The 12,102-nt window shown below is 39.0% G+C and overlaps 3 protein-coding genes across 7 annotated transcripts in view; 2 read left to right on the top strand and 1 right to left on the bottom strand.

Annotated features, from left to right (window-relative positions):
* On the bottom strand, positions 1 to 5,913 carry LOC129739940 (proline-, glutamic acid- and leucine-rich protein 1-like). Its single transcript, XM_055731492.1, has 4 exons — positions 5,676 to 5,913; positions 4,776 to 4,992; positions 3,743 to 4,712; positions 1 to 3,521 (listed from the first exon to the last, which is right to left on the bottom strand). The coding sequence occupies exons 1-4, from the start codon at positions 5,778 to 5,780 to the stop codon at positions 2,336 to 2,338; spliced, it is 2,478 nt and encodes an 825-aa protein (XP_055587467.1). The 5' UTR covers positions 5,781 to 5,913; the 3' UTR covers positions 1 to 2,335.
* On the top strand, positions 1,610 to 2,640 carry LOC129739956 (uncharacterized). Its single transcript, XM_055731532.1, has 2 exons — positions 1,610 to 1,783; positions 1,846 to 2,640. The coding sequence occupies exons 1-2, from the start codon at positions 1,736 to 1,738 to the stop codon at positions 2,272 to 2,274; spliced, it is 477 nt and encodes a 158-aa protein (XP_055587507.1). The 5' UTR covers positions 1,610 to 1,735; the 3' UTR covers positions 2,275 to 2,640.
* Positions 5,914 to 7,484: 1,571 nt separating the features above from the next.
* Positions 7,485 to 12,102, top strand: part of LOC129739946 (presenilin homolog) — a 48,931-nt gene continuing 44,313 nt past the window's right edge. Inside the window, exons 1-7 of one of the 5 annotated variants that reach the window (XM_055731501.1) lie at positions 7,485 to 7,539; positions 7,895 to 8,118; positions 8,619 to 9,315; positions 9,376 to 9,474; positions 9,541 to 9,822; positions 10,020 to 10,217; positions 10,296 to 10,408. In XM_055731501.1, the coding sequence (XP_055587476.1) occupies positions 7,942 to 8,118; positions 8,619 to 9,315; positions 9,376 to 9,474; positions 9,541 to 9,822; positions 10,020 to 10,217; positions 10,296 to 10,408 (1,566 nt within the window). In that variant the 5' untranslated portion in view covers positions 7,485 to 7,539; positions 7,895 to 7,941. Of the gene's footprint in view, positions 7,756 to 7,894; positions 8,119 to 8,618; positions 9,316 to 9,375; positions 9,475 to 9,540; positions 9,823 to 10,019; positions 10,218 to 10,295; positions 10,409 to 12,102 lie in introns of all 5 variants that reach the window. The other 4 variants (XM_055731502.1, XM_055731498.1, XM_055731500.1 and 1 more) reach the window with 4 other exon arrangements.

The following is a 12,102-nucleotide window of genomic DNA, read 5'->3' as shown; positions in this document are numbered from 1 at the left end:
AATTGGAACTATATTGTTTATGGTACAGGGAAGCTCTTTTTAAAAATATTTTACAATATGCGGAACGTATGATTGAGCGTTATTTTTACTACAAACTACTATAAGCAAACTATATCCATTGAAGTTGATGAAATCTATGATTTTGTATTCCAACGTAGCTAGAACATTCAGGTAGATTGTTTTGCTCGCCAAAAGTGGATGATATTTTAACCGTATCCAATAATGTAGCATGAAATATTTGTTCGAAAAAATCGCTCTTTTTGAATGGTAAACATGCTTAACAGCCCTTTCCCCATATGGTACTTTAACAGATAATCATAATACAGATTGTTAATATGGTCTGTGTTATTGTACATATACTGTTCACTTTACAATAAACGATAACGTTTAGAGACAATATAGAATATTCTCTATATATTGTAATTGATTATGCGGGTAGTCTTTTTTTTATTGCTCTTTTCCTTAGTTCTTATTAATCTCTACAGCATAGACAACTATATGCGACGGAAAGTTAAAGCAGGGAATCCAAGCCTTCAAGTGGTTACGTATTTCAACGAAATGATAGAAACGAAATATGGGAATTACCACCATAAGTACACTGATGGATCCAAACTTGGTGATGACATCGGATCAGCTGTTGTTGGATGGGAGGTAGAACTATGTTGCTCGCTTCCTAAATCATGCAGTATCTTTTCTGCAGAGGCGTATGCTCTTAAAATTGCAGCTGAGAATTCTCAACCACGTACTATTATTTTCACGGAATCGGCAAGTTATATCGACGCCCTGACGAAAGGACACACAAGACACCCTTGGATATTAGATGCAGAAAAGGCCTTGGTCGAAAACAACGCGACTGTTGCTTGGGTTCCCGGTCACTGTAGCATTCCAGGAAACGAGAAAGCTGACTACTGGGCAAACGAAGGAAGGAAAAAAACCCCAGTAACTATACCTGTTCCAGCAGCAGACGCTATCCGTTCGATTAAAACCTGGATAAAAGAAGCATGGCAAGCAAAGTGGAATCAATCAAACAACCTTTTGCGACGTGTGAAACCAGACGTCTATGCTCATACTGACAGAAAATGTGCATCCGAACAACGAATATTAACACGACTACGAATTGGTCATACAAGGTTGACCCACAGCTTCTTAATGGAACGATCAACACCACCAAATTGCACCTTTTGCGGAGTGCGATTAACGGTTCAACACATACTGGTTGATTGTCGAGGATATGACGAGGCCCGCCTTGCATGTGGAATGGAAGCAGGTTCTATTTTTGACATTCTTTTGAGTAGGTCAGACAAAGAAGATAATGTTATAAAATTCATTAAATTATGTAAACTTACGGATAAGCTATGAATTGTAAACTTAAACTGTTTAGACATGAAAGCCATATTAATGGTAAAATGTCTTTAATCTTAATAATAATAATAATAATAGCATCATAAACAAGACAATTGATGACTAACCTCAAGCCTCAACTGCAAAAATGAACCCCTTGATGTAACAAACAGTTGATCATAGCAAGAATATCTTATCAAAGAAAACAAACATTTACCTTTAAAAGGTACCAATATTATCTTTTGTGGTCGCTTGATAAGGTGGAAAAGGAACAGTAATCCGGAATAAAAGAGATTTAATTGCCTTTGTATTTGGCACTTGACAATTTTGAATGATTCAATTCTGCAGTAGAGACTTCAACTTAGAACAAGACGTACCTTAACTAGTTATAATAATGAAAATTTTCTTAACTTTAATAGTTTTTCTTGCCGCTTTTTTAAAGGTATTTCTTAAAGAAAACAATTTAATTTGGAACTGTTAAAATTTTCTGTTTTTTTTTTAAAGCTAAGCCAATCAACCGACAACGAAACAATAGTCGAGAAGCTATTTACCTGCGATCTGGATTTGATTGAAGAACTGAATGGTGTAATAAATGAAGAAGCGATGGAAGCATTGATAAAATCTTTTCCAGACGAATGCAAATCTTTGGATAGTGCATTAAAAGATTTGCTGGTCCAAGAGGCAAAGTCTTTCAAACAGTTTTACGGCAGCTTGCAGGAGCAAGAAACACGTTGTGGACAAAAGGAAACGGATGACAGCGATGAGGAACTAAAAGTTGAGATTTACCGGGATTGGGAGTTTCGGATGCAGCTGTACAATGCAACAGAGTTGAACCTCTGTTCGAACGACACAGACATTCAGAGTGATTATCTGGATTGCCTTATCGCAAAACGTGCTGAAATGATAACGACTATCGATTCGACTATTTGTTAGGTGTTTTCATATGGATATTGTAATTTTAAATGTACAGACATTAAAAAAACATAATACCAGATCATATTTCATCATTCAGTTCGTCCACAAACTCGGCCACAAGATCATCAACGCGCGCCTCAAGATCTTCAGTGTCACTCGGTTTGCTTAATTTGTTTTCAACGTCACCACAAGAGAGTTCTTTTTCGACTTTACGTTTTTTTGCAGAATTTGGAGTTAAGCTTTGTGGGAGTGCCTTCTCTTCGATAGTCGATTTACGATTACCTGGTGAATCAAGCTGCTGTGGGCTCTCTTCCACCAGTTCAACATCGCTGTTTCGGTCATATGGGTCGTTTTTTTTATTTTCCGAAGTGTTGCATTCTATAACTTCAATCTCATCGTCTGAATCAATTTCGATTGCTTGGGACTCAACAGTTTTATCGTTAATAGATTTGTGTAACTCCCCACAGTTCAAATCTATTTCGTTCATTTCCACGTTCAAACGAGGAACTGTTTTAGGTTGCCCATTTTCCTCCATGGTTACATCAACCACCTCAGCAATCTGTTCACGTTCGGGTTCGGATTCCGAGGACGTTTCTGGTGATTCGTTTTCCTGCGCATATGTTGTATGTTGAGCACGAACTTCAACATCGTCGAAAGTAATGGATTTGTTTAGATTGTTGTAGTCACGCTTAGCAGGGAATGCTGCATTGAGTGGGTGTTTCTTTTTGGCTATCAGCATATCTTTGACCGCATTTTCCTCCACAGGAAAATAGAAAACTTCCTTCCGTGGATGTAGAAGAGTTTCGACCGACCGAGCCAGTTGAGATGCTTGCCTTCGAACCTGCAAATTAGGATCATGTACCTCGGCCACATTAAACAACTGCGCTGCGTACTGCAAAGGAGGTGGGCACAGGTGATGTGGATTTACAACCAAAGCATTTAGAGCAGTCAACAATGCTCTGCGACAGTTGAACTCGGAGAACAGGTTCTGCTCGCTGCTCAGATTGATCTGAGCGAATACATTGAAACACAACTGTACAATCTTCTCCTGAAGCAGCTTCTGCATTACAGGTTTCACGAAACATCCCGCAGATTGCAGAATGCTAGTTAAGCAACGAAGTGCAACTCGACACAGGAGGTCGTTCCCGGAATCGTTCGTACTATGTTTACGCTGAATGCCATCGGTGGAGTGACATTTCACTAATGAAGTCGAAGCGTTTTGTTCTTTTTGTAGTTTCCTTTTCGCTTTGGCCGAAAGCTTTTGCCTAAAAATGTACATAAATTAGTTGAATCATAACAAAGCTTTTTTGAATAATGTATTTCGAAAAACCCTTGGAACTTTTTTTTAAATAGCGATAATTTGATTATGATGTTTAAAAATATAGGTTACACATCACGGCTTTTGTTTGTATGAAAAGAATAATGACCTGCAGTATCAGTATCGAAATTGCTAGTAAGAAACAGATAGCTGGAAACTCAAACTTACCCGCTAGCATTTACTTGAAGTGTCACTTCCGGTTCAAATGGCGTTATATCCTGCACGATATGTTCCAGCAGGTTGTCAGCGATCTCCTCAACGCCACTAGCATAATGTAATGTATCGCACCAAAGAACGATACTCTCGTACACACGCACTCGCAGGGCGAGAAATGATTTTTTCTGACCCTTGGAATTGGTTGTTAGAGTACCTTTCAAACACTGATCGAAAAGGTCTGTGACCAAATTTCCGAAAGGAAGTGCGTTAGACTTTAGAACTAACACGAGAGCATCCAGCACCCGAAGCAGCTCAAGCTGGACCTGAGGAAGCATCATACCGAGGGCAAGATTTTCACGAAGCGCTGTTTTTCCCATAGTAACACAACTGACCGAATGGGCTCTGAAAATAACGTTCAACACCTTCATCGGTCGAATAGGTTTAGCTACAGGATAGGGTTCAAGAATTGCTGCTTCTAAATAGTGAATGACATTGATCAATCGTCGCACCGTTTGATGAGCACCGGTCACAGGTTCTTCGTTGACAACAAGTTTGGGAAATTTCAAACATTCCAGATTCTCCTCTACATCAAAGGTCTCCGGTATATGGGCGAATACCTGTCCTAGAAGCTCGTGAACAGTGTTCACCAGCTTACACTGATATTCGTCCCAAGTTTTCTTATGAAGGCTGCCATGCTGACCGCCACCTCTGATTTGTTGCAGCAGTAGCAAGCATGATGCCGTACGTTTTACGATTTCTGTATCTTCTGAATCGACAAGCGAGTAGAGAAAATCTTCGATCCGATTTTTTGCCATGCCAGTCACTCCAGGATAGCTACGCATAGCAGTTTCCAGAAAATCCAAAACTGACACATGCAGCGAGGGATTGATCGCAGTACTAATGCTTTCTAACAATTTCGGAATATTACTCACCATCAATTTATTCAGGTCGGTGGATTGTAGCGATTTATTTAACAATTGCTCTGATAAATTAAATGATGATTAGACTCTTCGGGGAAAACTCTTGAATGATATTTCCAACTTACTAAGCACCCCATAGGCCAACGGAACACTAGCCTGGTGACCCTTTTGGTTACATATCTTCGCACAAATATTGATGTAATATTGCATTTTGTCCTCCAGGACGTCCAGAGGACACTGAGGCACAAAATGCTTCAATGCCACCAGACCACGATCCCTGGTCGAAGCGATGCCCAGAAGCGATCCTATCTTGGCGAAATAACCATCAATTTCATGCTTGGGCTAGGATAGGGAGGGAGAAAAAACATTAAGTTAAATATAGTTTCAATTTCATACAACATCAGCGATAAGATATTTTTTTTTATTTACAACTAGTTTATTAAAGGCCTTTAACTTTTACAGTTTAAATGTGCCGAGGGTATTCGTTTCACTGGTTAGTAAGGAAGCTTAGATATTTATGATAGAATGGTTTCTTAGTGTGTGACAGAATAGTACAGATTAGAATTAATTAATTCATTGTATTTCCTTGGCCCTAACTATGATTTTATATCGATGAGCTGACGTTAAATCAATAAAAAACAATTACAATTTGAAAGTTTCAAGTCTTTTAAGACATTAAATACCTCAAATTTAGCATCACTTAATTGCCTGGAAGGTTGCGTTTAATTTGATGAATAAATTTTTGTTTTTCAATTGTAACTTTTTAGTAAGTATTCTTAGTGCAGCACACACACGGCAAGCGAAAAAACGAAATATCTCGTATTTGGCACGCAATGTGTTAAGTAGTAGAGACAGTGTGGTATAGGTAGAGACAATTCTGTATCACAGAGTTATATAAAAAATAAACCTATAATAATTCTATTTGGTACAGTTCTGTGATCTGTAAAACTGAAAAAAGCACAACATTCTATCAGTACAGCCTTGTGTAAACGGTCATGTCACTCAAGGGTATGTTATAGATTTACCTCAGCCCAAAGCGTTTGATGTTCTTCTAGATCAGTCAATACGCTATGGATGTTGGATGTCTTCATATCCATTACACTACAGAACACTTTAGAAACACCATCCATTTCTACTGTTTGCTTGTTTTACGTTATTTTTTTTAGGATAAACTTTGAAATTTTAGGCAGCTAAAACACGTGCAGCAAAATTTAATGACTCCGAAAATTGGTAAACAGTTACTCAACTTCGCTCATTTTACGGCCACTCATACACAGAGGTGCCAGGTGTTCTAATAAATCAGGATTTGTCCTGATTTTCGGAAGGCCCGGAAAACCGTTGCGATGCGATGCGAATTGGCGGAAAATTTACGGACGCAGTCTATGCGAACTCGAGCGGCGAAACAAATTGACATTTCCTTCGCCGCGTTGAGTCTGTTTTCCAGCCACATTCTACTCATTGAGTTTAGTTCTCGTTTGGACAAATTTTGATAGTTTGCTTTTGGCGTGTATAAGGCTGCGTCAGCGATTTGGCTCTTTTGTTTATACACTCTTAGAAAATTTTACGGGTTGAGACCGTAAAAAGTACATACTTTGAAGAACGAACATTTTTACGTAGAAGTGAGTACCAGAAATTACATATTTTGTATGTTCTTTCTGTTTTTGGAGGCCCTTACTGTGGAAACAACTTCAAAATATGTAAAATTGGAAATCAGTCTTAGCGGTATCCTGCTCTGGTAAATATCAAAACATTCAATTTGTGTGTGTCGCGAAAACTTTACGAATTAACGGAAGAATTGCTTCGAATCATTTTGTTGCTCGAGCCTTACCTGTGAGAAACTAAGCTCTACGACGTTTGGTCTAGTCATCAGAACCTTTTTTTTTTAGAATTTTGATGTCCACCGCCAGCCAAATTTACTTCATCATCGAAACCGAAAGATTGGTATCGAAGTATCGGGAATCCGCAACCTGATGCAATTGATTCCCGTTAAAGCTATATGGGCTTCAAAATAAAGTACATCGGCAGTATATAAGGTAATATTTCCTCAATTGTTCTGAAAAAATTACAACTAATTTCAATATCAATCTCCTTTAGAATATCCACTTCATGTTCGGCCAGGATGTTTACCCCATGGACACCGGTTCAAGTGTACGAACCAGAGATATCGATGTGGAATCAAAATATGGCTTCCATGTCATCCATCATTCCACAGTCATTCAACAGAAACCCTGAAGAAAAACGAATGAAAATAGCTGGATCTTTTGAACAAACTAGAGGGAAAAAGTGAAATATGAATCGCGAACTCTTGATATTAAATATAAGACCGTTCATTATTGATAGATAATAAACTTTCCTTTGAATGTATTAACTAAGCATCCTCAATTTGAAAGAATTCCTTGTCTTTAAATTTCTAATTAAATTTTTTTCCACTGTATGTGATTCTCCTGATCTATGTGATTTTAACATACTTTTGAGTACTTTCTACATACTCGTCCGTACCAGCCTTGCTACATACTTTTTCGTAAAATATTTTTTACATACTAGGGTAACGGACTTATTTTGGACCAGTGGACCAATTTTAGACCACCTTGTCTAGCTCTCTTACAAACCAACTAACAATGAAAAAAACTAGTGCATTACATTAAGTGTCAGGGCTTCAACAGTATTTGCTAAAAAAATTCATGATTATTTGTTTTATAAGAGAGCTAGACAAGGTGGTCCAAAATTGGTCCACTGGTCTAAAATAAGTCCGTTACCCTAGTGGCTTCCTGCACTTACGGGTTGTTTTGACTTCTTTTTACATACTTTTGTGTACTATTTTCTAAGGGTGTACGAGTGAAATTTTTCGAATCGTACGTATACGCACAGCAGTATTTGTTGACTATAAACGTTAGTTTTTTTCAATAGTTTAACCAGTTGAGCAGTAATTTCTCTATTAAAATATAAGAAAAGTCCTTCTTATCGGCTGTCTCGATGAATTCGGTTCAAGACTGTACTCTTTCATAGATTGTAGACTGGGAAAAACGCTCAGTGTGGTGCTCGTTGTGCGTCTTCCAATGGGCGATGGAATCGAAAAGTTATTCTTTCTCTCCTTAAGAAAACCCCGTAAGATCTGTCAAAAGTTGGGTGAAAATTTAGCTGCATCCCACTTGCACTAATGCAAAACCATCACCCAAATTCGGCAGCGCTTCCATCGCCTATTAATGAATCATTGTTTGGAATAACACTAATTTCTCCTCAATAGCTGTTTCCATCTAAAATAACGCGAAGGCACGGCCGTGGTAGCCAACAATGGATGGTCACATAAACATCGATCATCCTGCAACGCTCAATAGCAGTGGGCCAGGGGGCGTTAGTGGACCTGGAACCGGTTCCGGCGCAGGGGATTCGACCGACGGCAGAGGCCCTCGAAAACGCTGGCAGAAAGTGCCTCAAGATGTCATTGGAGCAACACATCCATCATACGGGGTAATCTATATTGCATTCATTTATTGTAATGGTCGGAGCAGGTTCAAACGGATTTCACCATAGTTAAACTTTCGAATGTCCTAGAAAAATAAGTATATCTTCAAAAACTATTATTGACCATTCCAAAATAATGCTGAATAATTTTGGAGAAAGCGGATTTGAATGCCCCTTTTTTGTAGTCAAAATATGCTAAATAAAAACACGCTTTTCATATCTAGTACCTACGAACTTGAATTCGTGTGTAAACAAACATTACAGTGTTTTTAGCAAATCATTTAAGGGAAATTTAGTTTATCTAGGTCAGATTGTTTGTTTAGGCCTAAACAACAATTTCTAGAAGATTTTTTTTGATTCAGAAAACAAACTGAACGTTTGCACTTGCCCCGGTGTACCTTAATTTAATTTATTTATTGGAATCGGTAGCCTTGAAGTTACATGGAACTGTTTTGCAAGGTCTAGAATAGAAGTTTCAGATTTATTTTATTCGAATTTCTTTTTAGACAAACGATGTCGTTCCGAATGTGACGATTCGCGATCCCAACAGTCGGCCAACAGCATCGGCGGGTGATGGAGGCCAATTGCGCCCTCCAACTGGAGCAAATGGTCCAAGCGGTCCCAACGACCGGCAGCGGGAGGAAGAAGAGGAAGGTTTGAAATACGGTGCCCAACATGTGATCAAACTGTTCGTTCCGGTAACACTTTGTATGGTGGTCGTGGTGGCCACTATCAGTTCAATCAATTTTTACTCCACCAAAGATGTGTATCTCGTTTATACACCATTCCATGAACTTTCCGAAGATACGGGAACAAAAATCTGGAACGCCCTCGCTAATTCCCTGATCTTGATGACCGTGATCGTTATAATGACAATATTGTTAATTGTCCTGTACAAACGACGTTGCTACAAGATCATCCACGGGTGGTTGATTATGTCCTCGCTATTGTTGTTGTTTATATTTAGTTATCTGTATCTGGAAGAGGTACTGCGGGCGTATAACATCCCGTTCGATTATCCAACGGCATTGCTACTGATGTGGAACTTCGGTGTGGTGGGAATGATTTCAATTCACTGGCGCGGACCCTTACGGTTACAACAAGGTTATCTTATTTTCGTTGCCGCACTGATGGCGTTGGTTTTCATCAAATATCTACCCGAATGGACGACTTGGGTAGTGCTAGCTGTAATCTCCATTTGGGGTACGTTAAACTTTTTGTTCATTCAAAAGGTTACATAATTCCTCCTCAATTCTTCAACAGATTTGATTGCTGTATTAACTCCAAAAGGACCTCTTCGAATTTTGGTGGAAACTGCACACGAGCGCAACGAACAAATTTTTCCCGCTTTGATCTATTCTTGTAAGTAACCTTCTTAATCTAATAAACAATTATAAGAAACGTATAAAATTACACCCCCTATTACAGCTACTATCATGTACTCATACATGGGTACCCATATGGACCCCAGTGAAGAATCTCTTACCCGCGGGGAGCGTACAATCGGTTCCGGTGGTGGCACTTCGGGAACCACAGTCCCCAGTTATGGCTCAACAGGATCGCCGGCACACAGTACAACAACTACGACGACTACCGGACATGGCACACATCAATCTGCTCAACAAAACAGCGCAGAAGGTATGCCAATGGTTTCGTATCGTGTCAATTCTGCGGCAGGTCTTATAAGACCGGAGCAAGGTTCGCTCCCGGGTAAAACAATTGTTTATTTTAATTTCGCCGGTCCTTGCATAGAGAGGGAGAGGGAGAAGGGAGAGCAGGAAAAATTTGGTGCAATCTAATTTTATTCAAGGATGAGGGTACTTGTATCACAAAAGAACTTATATTGCAAACTAGACGATGCTTAAAAAATTCTTACATGATTTTAAATGAAATTTTTCACTCTTTAGATCAAACCAGTGGTTTCACGCAGGAGTGGTCCTCCGGTAGCGAACAGCGTGTGGCCCGTCGGCAGATCGAAGTTCAAGCCAACATTGCTGCTAATCCTAATCGACCAGAATACCGAACGGTGACGACGAGTTCTGGCGCCGGTAACAGGGGTACGGCCGATTCCCAGCAGATTCCTCTCTACGAGCAACCTGAAGAGCGTAAGAAATAAATACTCATCCAATTCTTCTGCTAGGGTGACAGCATGGGGTTTACACTTTCGTTTTGGTTACTTACAGGCGGTATCAAGCTGGGTCTCGGTGATTTCATTTTCTACTCAGTGCTGGTAGGAAAGGCATCGAGTTATGGTGATTGGAACACTACGATAGCATGCTTCGTAGCTATTTTAGTGGTAAGTACAATAATTGCAGTAGTATCTCGTAAGTATGCATCAATTGAAAAACATGCTATGCTATGCCTCATGAAGTAAGTAGAAACAAGGCTGCAGTTGCCATAAGGCGTGCGCATGGAACACCGTTAGTTGGCGCTCGGATCTATTTGAATAGTTTTGGCACGGAGCACTCTTTATCATAGCGATAGCAGCGAGGAAGAATGACCTTAACGGGTTAAACTCCTATCAAAAAGAAAAAAAAAATAGCGATAGCAGGATACTGGAGAGGTTGTTATGCCTAGTGATTGCTGACATCAATCGGGGTTGGCCATACATTTCTACAAATGGTACGGCCTCCCCCTTTTCAAAACGTATGTTTAATTTTAAGGTCACTGTTTCAATTATTTGCCATGTGTTAACCTTTCCTATAAAATATCATCGCTATCCATATGTTATACTCAAGTTACAACCGATTGCCATGATCTAAAATCCGGCTTTGTTAACTGAACTTAACCCGTCCAACTATCGATCGCAATAGGCTAAACCGTGCTTTGCGATAATTATTATCGCGGTAGCAGTCCTCAGTGTGATCTATTTTAGCCAATCAAATACCTGTTGATCAATTTTTTAATCATCTAATATTTTCAAGTTCAGTTTTGGACGACGGAATACATCTTAGTTCATTTGTTGACGATGGACATTCTTTTATTTCATTCTTAGACGTCGAACACTATAAGTAGTGTTGCTTTTGAAATGGTGTGCCATACGAAGCCTCAGAGCTTGATATAGTATGTAAAGTTAATAGTGATCCGCATCAGACGGCACCTGATCTTCGACCTCTTCGACATTTCCTCAGTTATAAGACGCCGTGAGTGTTCGTTGCTTCATGCAACTGCGTCAAAAAGTCGCGGGGTCAGCCTAGACGGCTTTTGAGTTATTCCATACGTAGGTGTGCGTGAGAACGAGGGCACCTTTCCTAACTTTTTTGTTGTTGTTTTTGCTGCCAGAAATACCAATAAAAATTTTGGAAGCGATCCAAAATCCTTTTTTTTTTTGTATGGACAATTTTATGGAACAACAAACATTTTCATTAAAAAATCGTCATAGATGTACTGGAAGTTACAATAAATATAATCTTGGGTGAAAAATATTCCTTGATTCTTTCAGTACAATTCATGTAAACAAAGCACAAACCTGACTTGTACCCCAGAAAATATATTCGATGTAATACATTTTTTTTTTCAATTTTTTTTTTTCACTTTTTATTACTGCTTATTTGAAAGCTAGGTATGAGGAGCGTAAGATGAGAATAAAAAATCTCAAAAAAACTGCTTTGCATAGCCAGGGAATTTATTAATTTATATCACCTTGCAAAAACATTTCATGAAATTAAACATTTTCAAGATCTGTGGCCTTCTAGTTTTTTTACAACACGACATGTTGTATTTTCGCATGCTGTGATGCAAAAACAGCAATATTTCTATCACATACGGCTGAAATAGAAACAGTGTTGTAAAAAAATTCAACGCCCCAAGATCTTGAAAACATTTTTGCATGGTAAAATTTTCAAAATGTCAGAATTTCTACCATTTTTTTCCAACACCAGTGAACTTGCTCTGGAGTGTATTCGAGAAAATGCACCAATTTGTTTTGTGAATAACTTTTGAATGCATGAATGTTAATTGATAAAATTCAGTTCGCTCCGTGCTCTCGAC

The sequence above is a fragment of the Uranotaenia lowii genome, chromosome 1 (assembly GCF_029784155.1).
Source record: "Uranotaenia lowii strain MFRU-FL chromosome 1, ASM2978415v1, whole genome shotgun sequence".
Taxonomy (NCBI): Eukaryota; Metazoa; Arthropoda; class Insecta; order Diptera; family Culicidae; genus Uranotaenia; species Uranotaenia lowii.
This window is presented reverse-complemented; position numbering and strand designations above follow the sequence as displayed.

Excerpts from the sequence above, each read along its gene's own strand:
- LOC129739940 (XM_055731492.1), bottom strand. The coding sequence starts at position 5,780 with ATGGATGGTGTTTCTAAAGTGTTCTGTAGTGTAATGGATATGAAGACA. Across the intron at positions 4,993-5,675 it reads ATCAAACGCTTTGGGCTGAG|CCCAAGCATGAAATTGATGG; the intron begins GTAAATCTATAA and ends TCCCTATCCTAG. Across the intron at positions 3,522-3,742 it reads CTTCAAGTAAATGCTAGCGG|GCAAAAGCTTTCGGCCAAAG; the intron begins GTAAGTTTGAGT and ends GTACATTTTTAG.
- LOC129739956 (XM_055731532.1), top strand. The coding sequence starts at position 1,736 with ATGAAAATTTTCTTAACTTTAATAGTTTTTCTTGCCGCTTTTTTAAAG. Across the intron at positions 1,784-1,845 it reads TTCTTGCCGCTTTTTTAAAG|CTAAGCCAATCAACCGACAA; the intron begins GTATTTCTTAAA and ends TTTTTTTTAAAG.